The sequence below is a fragment of the Callorhinchus milii genome, unplaced genomic scaffold (assembly GCF_018977255.1).
Source record: "Callorhinchus milii isolate IMCB2004 unplaced genomic scaffold, IMCB_Cmil_1.0 Scaffold8, whole genome shotgun sequence".
Lineage (NCBI taxonomy): Eukaryota > Metazoa > Chordata > Chondrichthyes > Chimaeriformes > Callorhinchidae > Callorhinchus > Callorhinchus milii.
The window spans coordinates 18,387,392-18,404,989 of record NW_024704749.1 but is presented as its reverse complement, the minus strand read 5'-3'; the positions used below and the strand labels follow the sequence as shown (position 1 = coordinate 18,404,989).

Sequence of the window (17,598 nt, the reverse complement as noted above, 5' to 3'; positions counted from 1 at the left end):
TATCCGGCGCCTTGGGGTGTCCTCCCTAAGTGAAAGGCGCTATATAAATGCAAATTGTTGTTGTTGTTGAACAGAGTGATTGAGATTTAAATCCTGGTCACTCGGTTCTGTCCTCACTCCGTTATGACATTTTTTCTGCATCCTTATCATATTTCAACATGACAAGGCGTTACACTAAACGTAAGGATTATTATTGTATATTATAAAGTGGATTACATGAGAAAGGGAGAGATGGTGTAGAGATGGTGGTTCCTTTATGGTCCTCTACATACCTATGTTCCAGCAACATAAACTTGAAATAATTGGAGTCAGATGTTGGTGCACATTTTATAGATGTTGCTGTTATAAAATAAAATAATCCTTGCATTGATATAGCACCTTATCACGTCTTTGAGGGGCGAAACGTGGCAGCCAATTGCATATAGCAGTGTCCCACAAACAGTCGTGGATTGAGTGACCAATTTATTATTATTGTTTTTTTAAGGAATTATTACCCCCGGAAAGCGATCTGCCAATCGACTAACAACCAGGTTCCTATTTACTCGTTGGTAAACAGAGGCATGTGGAGTAAGGACACTTGCCCAACATTTCGCGCTGCCCGGAATGTTATCTATCTACCTGTTCTGAGATTCCAGCTTTGTTCTTATTTTTCTTTCGCTTCTGTTCCTTTGATCTCTTCTCTGACTTCCCCACGAGGCTGTCGTTTAGGCTGTAGCTCAGGCCGAACTGCTGTGGCTCCCGCAGGAGGGTTTCATAAACCTCCAGTAAACAGTACGCATCGATGGCTGCATAAAAAAGGAGCATTTCAAGTTACTTTAGTCAGGCTTCGCAACAGCAGTAACAATTTACATTTATAAAGCCTCGTTCACGGGAGGACGTCTCAAAGGGCTTCACAGGATATATTGTAAAGTTTAACGACTGTGTGTTTTGTTGGTGAACACAGGCAGCCAATTTGCGCACAGCAACGTCTCACAAATAGACATGAAGTAAATGACCAATTTTATCTGGAGGATTGGTTGAAACTCCCTTCTCTTTAGGCGTAGAGCCTTGGGATTTTTAACGACCACCTGAACAGGTAGGTGGAACCTCAGAATAACATTGCAGCACTCCTCCCATCACTGGAGTGTCAGCCTAGACTACATGAATTCAAATTTCCAATGTGGGGCTTGAACCCACAACCTTCTGACTCAGGTGTGAGGGCACTACCAAGAACCACAGCTTATAAATAGAAAATAAATCAACCTATTCACACATTTAAAACAACCCTGATTTAGGCGACCTGTAGTGATCCAGTCACTGTGTCTCCCAACTCACTCACACCTTCAGATTTACACCAAACCTCAACGCTGCACACAGTTAAGTAATAATAATAATCCTTGCATTTGACACAGGGCTTTATCATGTCTTTGAGACGTCTCACAGCGCTTCACAGAATATTCTGTAAAGTGAATTAACTGTATATTTTGTGGGCGAAACGCGGCAGCCAATTGTACACAGCAGTGTCCCACAGACAGTCGTGGATTGAGTGACTAACTTATTATTACTATTTATTTTGGAAGGAATTATTACCCCCGGAAAAATGATCCGCCAATCGACTAACAACCAGGTTCCTACTTTCTCCTAGGTAAACAGAGGCGTGTGGAGTAAGGAAACTTGCCCAACGTTTCATGCTGCTAGGAATTGTACCCAGGTCTCTCGCTTGCGAGGCGAGTGCTAGCTGCTAACCTGCGTAAATAATCTGGTTTTGTCGAAGTGGTCGCTTCTCCCAGTTGGATAACTGTTCTGTTTTGTCTAGCGGTTTCCCCAGCACATGGCGCACAAGAAGACTGAGCCCCTTCTCCGACTGCCTCGTCACAAGGTCCACATCTTCCTGACCCGAAGCCACGACGTCCACTTCTCTAGACCCGCCGGCTCTTCTGTCTGGTACTTTCTGCAGCTGAGCACAGAGCAAAACAAAAAGGTCATTCAAATCATCTCAAATTGAAGTGATTCACAATTCGTCCAAGAACAACCAAGGTCATATTCATTCATTCACAACAATGTAAGGCTGTGTTTTATTCAGGCTTTTTGTAATGCTCTGTTTGAAGGTTACTGTTTCAAAGTGAATATGCAGTCAATTCACTTTACAATATATCCTGTGAAGCGCTTTGAGACATCTCGAAGACGTGATAAGACGCTATATCAAATGCAAGGATTATTATCAGTGGTTGCTGCTGCTCTGTTGCTAGAGGATCGAAACTGAAAACAATCTGACGTGATAAGCGTTTGAAGAGTCTCAGCCCTGCTCCTGGGTAAAGGTAAAACACCCAGGAGGAAGGGCAGAGACTCCGGCAGAGAAAATGGATATAATGAGCAGAATTCAAGCATTCAAATAGGTGCTGATAACGAACCTTTTTATGGATGATCAGAAGATCGATCATTCCAGCAGTTTGGTGCATAATATCCTTAAACAAGGGATAGGCTGAGCTGAGGCTTCGCAGGTCACCTGCTGTCCCGTAACCTGAAAAATACAAGGAGGATAAACTGTGAATTCAATCGGGTACATTACAGCAACAAACTCTCATCTCAGCAGTGAACAGCTCTGGTCTCTGAGTACCCAACTGCCCCAAACTGACAAACTCAAAGAATTCTACGGATGTGATAGTAGCTTTTAAAAGGGAATTGGATAGGTATTTGAAAAGGAAAAATTTGCAGGGCTATGGGGTAAGAGCGGGGGAGTGGGACTAGTTGGGTAGGCCTTTCAAAGAGCTGGCACAGGCTCGATGGGCCGAATGGCTTCCTTCTGTGCTGTAAGATTCTATGATTCTATGAGCTCTTGCTCTGCGAGGTCATATTTTGGCGCATATCAAATGCAAGGATTATTAATATTATAATGATGTTATTACGGTTTAAATCACACTGTAGAGGTCATTTCTGAATGGTTTTCAGCGATGGTCAGCCAGGCCAATAACACTGCCCCTTACATTACACTGTGTTGTTACTTCTCTTAGTATGTTTGAGCTTCCTAAAATACCACTCACCTTGCTCAGATTCCGACACTATCTCTGTCAAGTGCTCTGAGACACTGCCCTTCGTGAGAGGTGCTATACAAGTGCAAGTTGTTGTTGAATGTTCACTTGGCATTAAAAATATCATGGGGCGGGGGTGGGGTTGGCTTCCACGTACCTAGCTTAGTTATTGTTTGATCAGTGAACAACGTGTGTATGAAGTGGATGAGCTCAGCTTCACGGCCCTCAGTCTCAGCCTGGTTCACAAGCTGTGGCATGTCCATCAGGTACACCCGGTCCTTCAACGCAACCTGCATTATGGACACTCGAGACTTCATAAGCACTCCAAACGTTGGCCTCCACTCCATGTCGATCCCGAGGACAGCACCAGCCTGCAGCAAGGACACCGAACCCCATGCGGGCAACGTTTATTAGTGAGCCGGGGACCACAGCAAACTGCACGGTAGCCAAGCACCACCGTCCAGGCTTCTAATTAGAAGTACTGCAAGCTATATACATGCACACTGTGATACAATGATGTGCCCATATACACACACACACGCACACACACACAGAAAGGTACTGATGTACCCTGCACACACATACCAAACCCACACACACTGTGATACAATGTGCCCATACACACACACATACAGAACCCACACACACATTGTAATACCTGCCACATAAACCACATTGTATACAACTCCCTGACCAACAGCATCCCTGTAAATCCCTCTCTGCAACGTGGCACTTGCCGGAATATATTTTTGTATCAATTAGAAGACAGGATGAAGCCTGCTGCTAGCGTGCATGACTGACCTTTAGCAGAGAAGGTGCACAACTCCTCAACTGGTCCAGACTGTGCAGGAAGTGAATGTTCGCTGTGGAGATGGGCAGCTGGTAAAACCAGCGTCTCCTGCTCTCGATCAGTTGCCAGGACTCTACAGCCTCACCACTCTCAGGACCGGTCCTACAACATCAAACAAGCGTTTACAACATTCACCCTCAAGCAGCGGGTGAGAGGTGAGCGAGGGTCTCCCAGCAAGGGTCTCAATTAGCGAACCTTTGCAGCTGAGCAATCCTCAGCAGATCTGAAGTAATCCAAGTTCCTGTTTTAATGGCTCATCAATAAGATTCTGGTCAATAAGATTACAGTCCTGGGTGGTCTGAAAATCACCGCTACTGGGACCTCAGAACCCGATCATTATGCTCATACAACCTCCCAGATGTCCTTTCCGTGCTTAGTCCTCTCAACACTCACGTTCCCTGTGAACTCCTGGTGACACTGACCTCTGCAGTAAATCCCATCCCTATTCTGATCATCTGTGGAAGCGGAGAGGGAGGGAAGCCAACTTTGGAGCATTTTTGCTAGAAAACCAGGAAACGATCACTCACACATTATTTTTCTCCAGCTCCTTCAGCCGCTTGCCCACACTGTAGGACAGGTTCTCTCGGGGGACGTTGAACCACAAGGCCCAGCGAGCGACAGTGTCCAGGTCTGTGTACCTCATTAGCAGGCTGACAAGCTGCTCCTGTAACCAGCGGTTCTGCCCTATTGTGGCCTGAAAAGCATAAACATTTGGAGAAGGTAAAAGAACGCCCTCGCCATCAGCTGCTCGAACGAGGGGTGAAAGAGCTACGAGCTAAGCAATGGTCATAGAATGGTCTGTTGGAAGCACATCAGGGCCTCTTCCAATGAGGACAAACAATCACCATTAAACAGCTAAACAGTATACAGGAACCCAGTACTGTATAGGTAACCTGGCTTGTCAGTGCAGTCTCGCCTTCTGCTGATATGAAGGGATATCCTGAGTGACTATCCTCCAGATAAAATTGGCCACTGTTTGTTCAACATAGCTGTACTAAGTTGGTTGGCATGCTTTTCCACATTATAGGCCCTACAAATCAGTCATTACTTTACAGTAAATCCCATGTGTTTTGACACGTTTTAATTGCATTATAAGGCACGACATCAAATGCAAAGATTATTATTATTATGAATGTAATACCAAGGTAAACACTCATCTGGAATTGTCAAGAGCTGACATGTACTGCAAAACACCATGTTTTGCTCTCAGTTCAGCACTGATCTGTCCAGTTACATACTGGAACACATTACATAAATAAGTTAAGACAGTGTTAGCAGTAATCTGTGTTCAGTGATGGGAGCTGAGGATATGCTTAACATTGGCGCTTTTCCATAAATTTGTAAAAGGGAATAAGGGAAACGTTGGAAAAAAGAAGCATATTAAGAGGTTTGGGGCAAACGGGGCAGTCAATTTGTACACATCAATGTCTCACAAATAGCCACGAAGTGAGTGACCAATTTTATCTGGGAGATCAGACATCAAGAGGAACTCCTTTCCTTTTACAGTAACCACTTACTATAGAAAATCTTTCAACAGAACTGAGATATTCTGTGCAGTCCGCTGCAATGCATTTGATGCATTGCATTTCCTGCAGCACATTTCAATCACAAGGGCAAGGTGCCGTCTTTCAGATAAGACGCTAAACCGAGGACCCATCTCCCCATTCGTGTGGGTTGCTAATGATCCTGTGACACCACAGCAACAAATTACATTTGTAACAAGTCAGGAGGACGTCCCAAGGCGCTGGACAGTCAAGGATTTGCACCTGAGCTGCGGGTTGGGATCAGGAGGGTTGGAGGTCAGGGAGGGTGAGCGTAGGAGGGTGACCAAAGGCTCAGTTAAAGAAGGTCTTGAGACCAGCCTTGAAGAAGGCAAGGGAGGAAGCAAGACGAAGGGACTGTGGGATGGAGTTCCAGAAGGTGGGGGCGGAAAGGATGAAGCCCTGACCACTCTTGGTGGGGTGGGCCGGGCGGAGGACATGGAGCAGACACTATTGGAAAAGGTAAAATTGGACATTCACCTCCTGGCTGTTTGTGGGGCATTGCTTACGCAAATTGGCAGCCACGTTGGCCTACAATTACGCAGCCCGTGCAGAAAACCTCGTGAAGTGCTTTGAGATGTTTTGACACTGTATTTTCATCGGTGCATCAGCAAGACTACAAATCGGTCGATCCTGGTTTGACACAGATTAGTGTTTCAATTAGTTCCCACACCAGTTTTGTTTTCTCCCACAAGACTCTCCTGAGACCGTGCAAGTACAAACACAGTCTGAATGTGTGGAATGCTGCCAGAGGCGGCCGACGTTCATTCCTGCAATTCCTCGAGACAGAACTTGATAAATAGCCCCAGACAAACCTCCGCAGTGTGGCCCAGGAAACAGGTCTATAACCAGCTTCAGGGCTCTTACACAGGAATCCCAAGCTACAGAACCTGCCGGCTGTCGATAACTCGTTTTCTCCTCAATTGAAGGCAAAACGTCTTTACGAATTGCTCCCTAATCTTTTCCATTTAGTGGTCAATTTTGACATTTTTAGGATTAATTACTATGAAGAGCTTGCCTCTCTGGTTAACTCTTTGGGTGCCGGTCCACCTTTTGCTGCCTCAGAATAGTTCTCCCCCACACACACAAACATGCACTTGCCGACACAATGGCCGTGGACATTTAATACTGAACCCTGCAGAGTTAAGAGCAAGGAGCCATTGAAATCTCCTTCCATTCTTTCTCGTCCATCCCGACGAACTAGTTTTGCGAGAAATGTATTTCTTTAATCCGAATTGCAAGACAAAACCAGTCAGTTTAAACACTCATTTCAGTAACTCAATCTATATGAAAACAGTAGAAAATACCTAACACAACTCTTTATACAACAAGGGATTAGGCTTGTAGCTGGAGCTGTTATTCCATAGGTGTTTTGTGCAGTGGATAGATCACTTCCTGTGCAGAGAGTAGCATTGCCAAAGTTTCAGGGTTCAGATCAGGAGATTTAACTTCAATGCTTTCGCTACTTGATATTCAGGCTCCACCACTGTTTAAGCGCTCTGAGACACTACCCTGCATGGAGGGCGCTGTATAAGTGCAAGTTGTTGTTGTTGATAGTTGAGTCCACACCAATGCACTTAACTGCACGAGGGTTGATGCAATTCTATCCAATGGCTGTGGAACTGGAAGCAGTTTGCTTCATGGAATTCTACATTCAGTTTCTCCACACTGTTAGGGACCGGTCAATAAAGCACCTAACTCACAGGATAAGCTCGTGGAGAACTTTTCAAAGACTAGGGTCGGACGCCAAGTAAAGGGAAGGGGCCATGGGGGAAGGGATTTTATGTGACTGTTATCATTGAACAGATAACACATGAAAGGAGAGCCTTACACATGCAAACACACAAGAGACATACAAACAGACACAGACTCAGAGGGGGTGAGAATGTGGAACTCACTGTGATTGATAACATCAACGCATTCATATGCGAGGGTGAAGGGAATAGAGGAGGAGAGAGGAAATAGGAGGGGTGGGGGCTGGTGTGGGGTACAATCACTGGCCCAGACTAGTCGGGCCGAATGGCCTGTTTCCGTGCTATATCACTCCATGGAATTTTGTGCTTTTCTCAAAGGGTGCTAAGTTCAAAGGGTGCTTTCTCACAAAGCTCGTTCAGTGAGAACTGCATTGGCACCTCAAAAATAAACAGAAAATCAAACAGAATAGCAGCTTTACACTTCGCTTCCAGAGCGCTGCTGTTCAGTAATTAGCTCAGTCGTTCACTTGAATTCTAGCAACTGTTTAGCGTTTGATATGATATCCACAGGAAGCCTTTCTCAGATGAACCACATATGGTTTTGTGAAGGAACAAAATGTTTCTGACTCGAGGGGTCCCGGCCGGCTGGCAGAACTGTAACTAAAGTATTCCAAAAAAGAACAGGTTTCTACTTGTTTCCACGCACTCAGTGCCCTCAACCACATTTTTCTAGTTCGCTGAAACGCTTCCAACTTTTATCGTTGCAGGTAACCAATTTCTGCTGTTATATAACACAGGGACATACACACAGGCACAGAGATAGAAAGGGAGTAACACAAACACACAGAGACATGCAGACAGAGACACAGACAGACATATACTCAAATGATCCACACAACTTACACAGAAAAACAAGAGGAAACGGACATAAGATATAGCTACAAACAAATTGCCCTACAAATACAAAGTGACTACACTTTAACCTGAAGTGCTTTGAGACGTTTCAACAACGCGATAAGGCGCTATATCAAATGCAAGGCTTATTTATTACAATGCACACAATATACAAGCAAAGTGAGAGAAGACAATGCAAAATACACACGCATATATATATACACACACACATACAGTACAGAAGAGAGAAAAAAAGATGTATATATCATATACACACACAGAAACACTCAGATATGCACAGAGAGATACACATCTTAAACAGAGAGAGAGATGAATAGACATACAATACTGTACAAACACATATTAAATGCCTGTTGCATTTCAACTGAGTTGAATTAAGTAATAATAATAATAATAATAATAATAATAATCCTTGCATTTGATATAGCGCTTTTCACGTCGGGAGGACGTCCCAAAGCGCTTCACAGAACACACTGTAAAGTGAATTGACTGTATATTTGTGGGCGAACGCGGCAGCCAATTGCGCACAGCAATGTCCCACAAACAGTCGTGGATTGAAAATGACCAATTTATTATTGGTTTTGGTTTTGAAGGGATTATTATTAGGTGTGTGGAGTAAGGAAACTTGCCCAAGGTTTCGCCCTCTGCCTGGAATTGAACTCAGGTCTCTCGCTTGCAAAGCGAGTGCTCTAACCACTGAGCTACAGGACTCCACCAATCTTGGGATGAGAAGTAAATCTCATCCCAAGATAATAATAATAATCCTTGCATTTGATATAACGCCTTATCACAAGATCCAGATGTGTCTGTTTTACACTCCGTGTTTCTCACCCATTCCTTAACTTGTACCTATTTATTATCTAAACAAAATAAATTGCTCCGTTTATGTAAAGAACTTGGAACAGAATTACTTCCTTGTGTGTGTACCAATGCACTGACTCATGTCTCCTCTATTTTTTTGCTGGGTTGTAGGGCGGGGGGGGCTGAGAAGTCAGGGTCAGTTGTTGGGAGGGGAGCTGGGTGGGGGGAGCGGGAGTGGGGGGGGGGGGGGGGGGGAGAGATTTTCTGCTTTTGTTTTGTGGTTCAGTGATTTTCCCAGAGCAAAGCGGAGACACTACCCAGACTGCTGATCGCCAGCAGCATTTACCGATCCAGTGTTAAGCCGACTCTTGAGACCCGAGGACCTTGTAATCCCGACAAAACATTCCCTCGGTCATTAAGGGTTGTGCAATGTTTGTGCACCAAACAACAAGTGGGAGGCAGTGAGCGCTGCTTTCAAAAACAAACAGTGTCGATCTCAGCCGAGCTGCCACAGGACGGTGCCAAGTGTAGGCCAGACGCTTCCCGTAGGAAGTGGAGGAAACTCCAAATTGAAGGTTACCCTGAAAAGGTCCCGTGCAGCTCTCATCGTTGGTTTTATTTTTAAAGCCCTACGCAGTCGTGCTCCGCCACCTTTTACCACCTTTTACCACCTCCGTTCGGCGGGCACCGGCCTGCTCCGCCCCACCATCGGCGGTTGAGCCTTCAGTTTTTCTGCCCCCACTCTCTGGAACTCCATCCTCGAATCCCTTCGTCTCAAGACCTTCCTTTTTGGCCGTGCCCTTCGGTCACACTCCCACCCCCACCCCTTGATTCCAACCCCCAGCCTTTCACTGTCAGGCGCCTTGGGACGTCCTTCCGACATTAAAGGCGTTGATAAATGTACCTTGTTGTTGTTTTATAGGAGCAATGGAAGCAGCCAGGCTCTCTCTCAGCCACGTGTGGGGATACAGGTCTTTTTTTTGCTCTGGTGTCTGACACATGTGGAAAACCACTGCTTAGAGAATATCCAACTCGACAAAATGCCGTGTAAATGCGCCAACTGTTTATTGAAATTTTCGCTGTGTCCTGAATGGAAGGACGCACACCGCTTTACCTAATTCCAGAAAGTTTAAGTGCAAGTTGGTCAAGGCTTGTGTGCCCTAGAGTGTCCATTGGGACAACTGGACAAGGTTCCTGCTGCTTGTCCAGCTTGGAACTCAGGCAACACCTCACACAGGAGTGGGCAAGGTTGACGCTTCCAAACCTATCTAACATGTCCACTTTGTCCAGCATTGTCTGTCAGCGCTGGTATTTCAGCTAAGAAATGGCAGGGGCAATACTGGCAAACAGCACAACACGAATCCTAATATTAGGATTTATGGGACTTGCATTTCAGAAGCTCTCTGGCCAATTCAATCGGCTTTTCCCCTGCTGGGTAATCTACACCTTGTTATTCGGTTTTAAGCCTCATGGGCAGAAGAGACTTAGCTGCTTTTCTTCTGAAGAGTGAATTATTCTGTGTAAACGCTTGCAGAGTCTGCACACTGGGCTCGCTAATCGAGAGCGGATCTCATGCCACTGGAGACTGTAATTAGTATGGATCCACTGTTTTAGGGCTGTTGGCAGCTGGATACAGGGCACAGCTGGAAATGCAGTTGTTCTGAACTAACTGGAGTGCATTCTGCTCTCTATTAACGGAGTGACAAAGGTAGCCAAACCACAAGATCCCAAGAGACTTTTCAAATGAAGAAGGCCCTTTGGCCCATTAGTGTGTCAGCCTGGCTCAGTTGGTAGCGCTTTTGTCTCTGAGAAAGAAGTCTGTGACTTCAAGCCCCAGAAATCCTAGTCTAGGGGTGAGGATGACACTCCAGTGCATTGCTGGGGGCATGTGCTTCATTGTCGGAGGTGCCCTCCTTCAGTTAAAGCGAGGTCCAGTCTGCCTATTCAGATGTTAATCATTCCCTGGCACTATTCAAAAAGACAAAGGGTGTTTCCTCCCAGTGTTATGGCCAACAATTCTCCTGGTACAATTGGCCTTGCACTTCATAGCTGTTTGTGCCGCATTTGCTCATAGAATGAACAGTCACTACACTTTACAGTAAATCTTGTCAAGCGTTTGTGAAACATCACAATGATGTAATAAGGCGCCATATGAAATATAAGGATTATTATGAATCATTATTATAGCATCAAGCCATTTCTTAAAGGAGTCCAATACCCTAATAATAATCCTTGCATTTGATATAGCGCCTCATCATGTCGTTGAGACGTTTCAAATCGCTTCACAGAATATACTCTAAAGTGAATTGACTGTATATTTTGTGAGCGAAACTGTCTGCAGACGTTTCAGACTTTGCTGCAACTGAAGCTTCAAATTAACCCCCAAAACGTATCGAAAAAACGAGAAGACTGACTGACTGACCTGGATATGTTCCGACCAATTCTCTTCGGACATACTCTTCTGCGTGGAGAAGAAGAAAATGAAGTTAGCAGGCACAGCACAGACTCATTGACTCCTCACTGCCAACAGAACGAGAGCTGCTGGTGTCCTTGATACCCGTTGACCCCACCCTGCCTGCGGTGCCTCACCCTATCTGACACTCCCCACACTACCTGGCGAAGAGCACCAAGAAAACCAGAGGAACAAGACACAACATTACATTAAGGCCAATGTAACCTGCCATCAAACTATGTTGTGCTGAAATCTAGGTCACTGAAATACAAAGTGAACTGGACTCACCTCCACAAACCTTTTGTGTAAGAGATACTTGACAGATGCCAGGTAACGCTGATTTACTACATTTGGGCAGATTGCTGCAGGAAGCAAGAAAACAAGATCCTCTTATTCTTATTTAAATATTCTCAGGTTTTTCAGCTTTAAACAATGCTTTGGTGATTCACGGCTGATTTATTTCCCTCTTTCCCTGTGTTTTTTCAAAAAGCGCAAGCAACATTTTATCCTGACTTATTCCTCCAATACTTTCCACTTAGCGTTACATTAACAGACTGCATCAAAGAAAGCAGCGATTCCAAACAGGATTCCTTAAAATCTCCTTCTGGTAACTGGAAACATGTGCGGCTGATCTGGGGGAAGACTCTACTCTTTATGATCAGGGAGATGTTCCCGCTGGTCAGCGATACGCTTCCGCGTGTCTTATTAAGGAATCCTGTTTGAAACGGTCGCACAATAAACCCCAACATGGGTGCAAAAAGAAACAGGAGTGTTTATACGAGTCTCTGCTGCTGCTGGGAAGAGCTGTCAAATGTGGGAAACATTCCACCATCTTCCAGACATGCAACCGTCCAGATAGTCTGCCTCTGGCACTTTCACTTCCAAAACAAATACCTTCTGGAATTGTGTCCAAAAGCCTGCCGCGGGTCACGTGAGGCCCAAAACAAAGCACCGACGGCGCTTTGTACCGGCACTTAAGAGATTCTCTTTAATAACCTGTTCGGCACTGAGACGGTCCGTGAATGTTCCTAACCTGCCCCCTGCTGCTGAAGCTTTGTACTGTAATACCTATCGCATTGCGCAGCAAAAGTAAATCGAGTCTGTACTACAGACAAAGTGTCGTCAGTGGCGGGCGGGCGGGCTGGCCCCCCGAAAGTATTCAGGATTCGCCCTCCCATATCGGTATCATTCCCAACCCTGTCACCTTCGCAGCGCGCAAGTGCCTGTAAGGCCGATGTGTGGCTGTGCAAAGGGTTAGTGTCTGTCAGACCATTCCTGGGGACCAGGTGATGGCGCGGCTATTTTCATGGAAGAATTCCCAAAGAGCCGGTCCGCCCTGCCTGTTCAATGCTATCCTCACCTCCAGCCTCTCCCGAGCTGCAGTTCAAACCCAGACAGACCGTATCCTGCACAATGTGTCTTTACTAAACGCAAGAGGTTTTGAAATAAATCAGTCCTGTTTTTCTCCACTGACCATCTTAAACGGGAATGAGAATATAAAGCCAAAACAAGATAAATCAAGGCAGTGGCATTACAAGAGGATACAAGGTCAGGGTTCAATGGACATTTTCAGGACAGCCACCAGGACGTATTTCTTTACCCAGAGAGTAATTAATGACTAAGGTGGGGTTCCCAGGAAGGGTGGTTTAAGTCCAGGAAGATGAACGTATTTAAGAAACAGCTTGATGCTGTGCTGGGAGGTGAGATATTCCAAAAGGATGTCATCAATTGGGGTCAAAGGACCTTCTATGAATGAATGACTGATGCAACAGCATGTGGAAAGGAAGTGTGGATAATAGATAAGTTTAGGGCATACAACAAGTACACCATATACACCATATACTGTGTATACAAATACACAGACACTATGTATTTGCATAGCAGGAATATACTATTATAATCTTTCACTACAGTATATAATTTACAGCGTTTAGCTCACAAAACCCATCCACCTGGCCAGTATTTGCCTGTTCACAGACCATTCCTACCTGGGTCAATGCCATAGAGCTCCAACAATCTGAACACCAGTTTACTTAAGACTTTGCGGTTCAATTTTTCCCATCTTATATGTACCACCCTTTCGTAACGCCTAGAAGAAAAGAATCAGCAAACAGCACAATTATTGCAGAGTTCCCAATGCGCTGGTTGAAAATAGAAGGGAGTTTCTCCCGGTGTCCTGACCAACAATGTTCCAGATTTTACAAAAATTGTTAATTCACTTTGTGGCTGTTTGAGTGTTCTTGCTGTATGCAAATTGGCTGCTGGGTCAACCTATAACTACTACACAGCACTACACTTTACCATATATCCTGTGAAGCGTTTTGAGATGCTTGATGTGAAAAGCGTTATATGAAATGCAATGATATTCTTTCCCTGAAGACCCATAGGAGCTGGCCACACTCTGTCAAACCGTGCTCCAAGACGCTATCCCGCATGAAAGGCGCTGTATAAATGCAAGTTGTTTTTGTCCTCACCTCTCTGAAGTGCCTACATGTGAGCAGGGGTTACCTGAACGCCTTCAAGTGCAAAAATAGTCTTCAACAGTATGTGAAGAATGCAAAAAAAGACCTGTAAAGTGTCTACATAATAATAATAATAATAATAATCCTTGAATTTGATATAGCGTCTTATCACATTGTGGCGATTTCTCAAAGCACTTCGCAGAATATACCATGAAGTGAATTGGCTGTATATTTTGTGAGCGAAATGCAGCAGCCAATTGCGCACAGGAGTGTCCTACAAACAGTCGTGGATTGAGTGACCAAATTATTATCATTTTATTTATTTTCTCATCCAGTAGAAGCTGAGCCGAGCTGATGATAGTGCAGAGGAAAGTCGTGTCAGGGCTGCTCTGCCCAGAGGCTTTTTCTGTCTCCAGGCTCCAGCTATTTATTAAGAAATCATTGTTCAAACCAAGCAACGTACAGGGTACATAATTCATCCTAATGCTATCTGGGCTTGAATGTGAAAGTACACGTGTTAAAGGATTAACCTCGGGAAATAAATCACGTGAAGAAATGGCTTTGGACGTGACTGCTCACAGGAGTTGTTGCTGTGTGCCTTGTGTTCAGTAACATCGCTGAGATTGTATTCTGAAGATCTCAATCTCACTCTACTTCTGTACAATAGGGTTCAAAACGATGTATTGATTCAAATGATGTTTGTCCTGGATACAATCATAGAATATTACAGCATGAAAAGAGGCCATTCAGCCCATCGTGCCTGTGCTGGCTCTTTGGAAGAGCTACCCATTCAGTCCCACTCCCCCGCTCGTTCCCCATATCCTTGCAAATTTTTCCTTTTCAAGTACCTAGCCAATTCCCTTTTGAAAGATGTTGTTGAATCTGTTTCCACCACCCTTTCAGGCAATGCATTCCAGAATAAAACTCAAATAAAGATGTTTCAAAGGCTATATTCCAGTTTATATGTGGATATGCATAAACATTTGAATTAACACTCATCAGGACAGCCTAGGCTGGTGCTCGAGTGCAGTGTTTGGGGGTAGCCTGCATTGCCAGAGATGCTGTCCTTCAAACGAGATGTTAAAATCTAAGATCCCGACTGCCGGTTTAGGTGGGCATTTAAACAAGTCGTCACACTATTCCAAACAAGAAGGCGTTTCTCATGGTGTCCTGATCAGAAATGCTCCAAAACACAAATCAGTCATTCACCTTTTGACAGTTTGTAGGAGACTGCTGTGTGCAATTGACTGCTAAGTTCACCAATAAATACACTATAGTCACTGCACATAATATTCAATCCACAACTGTTTGTGGAACACTGCTGTGCGCAATTGGCTGCCGCGTTTCACCCACAAAATACAGTCAATCCACTTTGCAGTATATCCTGTGAAGCGCTTTCGAGACGTCTCCACGACATGATAAGGCGCAATATCAAATGCAATAATTATTATTATTATTAATATATTTATTCTGAACGTCGAATATCCAAGGTGAAATAAACTGTTCAAAAATAATAAAGTGTCTTTGGTGGAGTATAGCCGGTTCCCATGTTTACACTGCACTGTTTTAATTCGGTGCAAATTTGCACAAATGGGTTCTGGACAAATAAGCTAATTGTGTTAGCACTGACTCAACTGGTTTCTTTGAACAAAGTCTCGGGCATCAGTTACACTGGGATCAAAGAGAGGATTTCTTTATCCTGGCTGCCATACACAGACTACAGGAAAGGCTGGACTTCTCTTTGTTATCAACAAAGCGCAGTTCTCCACGTGAAGGGGCTTTGTGTTTGTCAATCAGAAATGCAACTTTACTTCATAAAAACAGAATAACAACAACTCCAGGAGTAAAACTACACTCTGGGATGAGGACGGCGGAAAATCCCATTCAAACAAAAGGATGTGGAAACGCTTTAGCTCAGTGGACAATATTACCATTTTGTTTCCCTGAAAGATTTCCCTTGACTCTTGCGCATCCATCAAGGGCAGTTTGGGATTCTGTATTCACCAATGTATCGGACACTAATAAACGTAATAATAGTAATAATAATCCTTGCATTTGACATAGCGCTTTTCACGTCTTCTCGATGTCTCAAAGCGCTTCATGGAATATGCTGTAAAGTGAATTGACCGTATATTCGTGGGCAAAACCCGGCGGCCAATTGCGCACAGCAGAGTCCCACAAACAGTCGTGGATTGAAAAAATTTGTCAAAGTGCTTCACAGGATTGACTGTAGAGTGTAGCAACCGTGTGTTTTGTAGGAGAAGGCAGCAGCCAATTTGGTACACATCAAAACAGTACATCAACTTAAACCTGCTCTGCTGCAATTTTTAACTTATATTGGGTATTAATAAACGATGTATATGTATGTAGGCTTGCCTTATAAAGGACACCAGTTATACCTACTGTTGTATATTCTGATAGAATAGGGTTATACCTTCTGATGTCTCTAATGTTAACCGTTGAATCACACCACGAATCGAGTGTCTGCACTAGCTGTCGTTGTAAGTCTGGATAATCAGCCACGTAAGCTTCGACCAGGTTGGTTTTATCTTGAAGAAGTAGCGGAATACACATCTGCGACAAGAGAGAAACACTCTGTAAAACACCAGGGCCCATAATAAACAGAAGCCTCTTTATAAAGAAGTGATCAGGTGAATAACAGCATCCGAATCAAATAAACATCACCAACAACGACAACTTGCATTTATATGGCGCCCTTTAAGTCTCAGAGAGCTTGACTGTGCCGGAGTCTGATCCCGAGCCAGGGGGAGAGGGAAGGGGGAGGTGACCGTAAGCACGATCAAAAAGGAAAGTCTTTAGGCAGAATTTGAAAATGGGAAGGGAGGGAAGAGAGGGAGGGAGGAGGCAAGGCGGAGGGATTAAGGGAGAGAGCTCCAGAGTTTTGGGGCTGAGTGGCTAAAGGCACGGCCACAGATGGTGGAGCGGAGGGTACGAGGAACAAACAGGAGCCACCTGAGCGGAGGCAGGGGGTGGTGGAGTGAGTGGGTGAATGAAAGGAACCTGTCCAACCCACCTGGGACAGCCGTGTGAAAGATGAAAGGACAGTGTCTAGCCACACTGTACCATTAATAATATAGATATAGGTAACAATGGTGTAGCCTGCGCAGAGCAGAGCTAATTCAGCGCACACATGGAATTAGTTGAGCAGCTTCACGAATGCACTGCCCATTTCTCATCGGTTTAAGATTGATTGTTAGTGCTTTCAGTTGTTAACACATGTTGCCGAGTGGGACAGGACAGGACGGGCTGGAGGGAGATTCCCTGCTCCGCAGCTCGCTATCTGAAGTGGAATTCTCTAACGCTCCATTTTTTCTGACAGCCGTCCAAAAGTCCACTTACCTCCTCCACATCGAGGGCAGGCTGCAACCGCATCTTGATACTCAGTGAAACAGCCTGAAATCAAGGGAGGGGGGAGAACACATTCAGAGACTGCACCATTAACAGTCTGTTAACAGTTTGAAATAAGTAACTTGGTTGACAAGGAGCTAAATCACAATTGGTTTGCGCAGGGTCGGGGGACACTTCGCACAGAGGACACAACGGTGGGGGGTGTGGGGAGGGTCACCCTCTCCCTCACACACACTCTCTCTCACTCTCAGAGGTTTTATTTCGGATACTTCAGGGTGTCTGTGACCTCGGGATTACCCCGGAGAGGGGGGGGATAGTGACCTCGGTGGAGAGTCTCACTCACCTCAAGCCGTCACTGGGACCTCGGGATGTTATTGCTCCCGCAAACACACTGTTACTTGCCGGCTCAGTAACCCGCAGCACTGCTGATCTCAGACACGGCGTCAACAACAACTTGCATTTATACAGCATCCTTCACGCAGGGTAAGGCCCAGGAGCGCCTAACA

General features: G+C 44.9%; 1 protein-coding gene across 2 annotated transcripts in view; it reads right to left on the bottom strand.

Annotated features, from left to right (window-relative positions):
* exd3 (exonuclease 3'-5' domain containing 3) overlaps positions 1–17,598 on the bottom strand; it is a 190,758-nt gene that overhangs the window by 118,245 nt on the left and 54,915 nt on the right. For both annotated transcript variants that reach the window (XM_007900207.2, XM_007900209.2), the window contains exons 7-17: positions 17,084–17,137; positions 16,158–16,297; positions 13,250–13,350; positions 11,550–11,623; positions 11,232–11,270; positions 4,386–4,552; positions 3,810–3,960; positions 3,166–3,379; positions 2,391–2,500; positions 1,726–1,936; positions 619–785 (exon numbers count right to left, since the gene is read on the bottom strand). In XM_007900207.2, the coding sequence (XP_007898398.1) occupies positions 619–785; positions 1,726–1,936; positions 2,391–2,500; positions 3,166–3,379; positions 3,810–3,960; positions 4,386–4,552; positions 11,232–11,270; positions 11,550–11,623; positions 13,250–13,350; positions 16,158–16,297; positions 17,084–17,137 (1,428 nt within the window). The remainder of the gene's footprint in view (positions 1–618; positions 786–1,725; positions 1,937–2,390; positions 2,501–3,165; positions 3,380–3,809; positions 3,961–4,385; positions 4,553–11,231; positions 11,271–11,549; positions 11,624–13,249; positions 13,351–16,157; positions 16,298–17,083; positions 17,138–17,598) is intronic.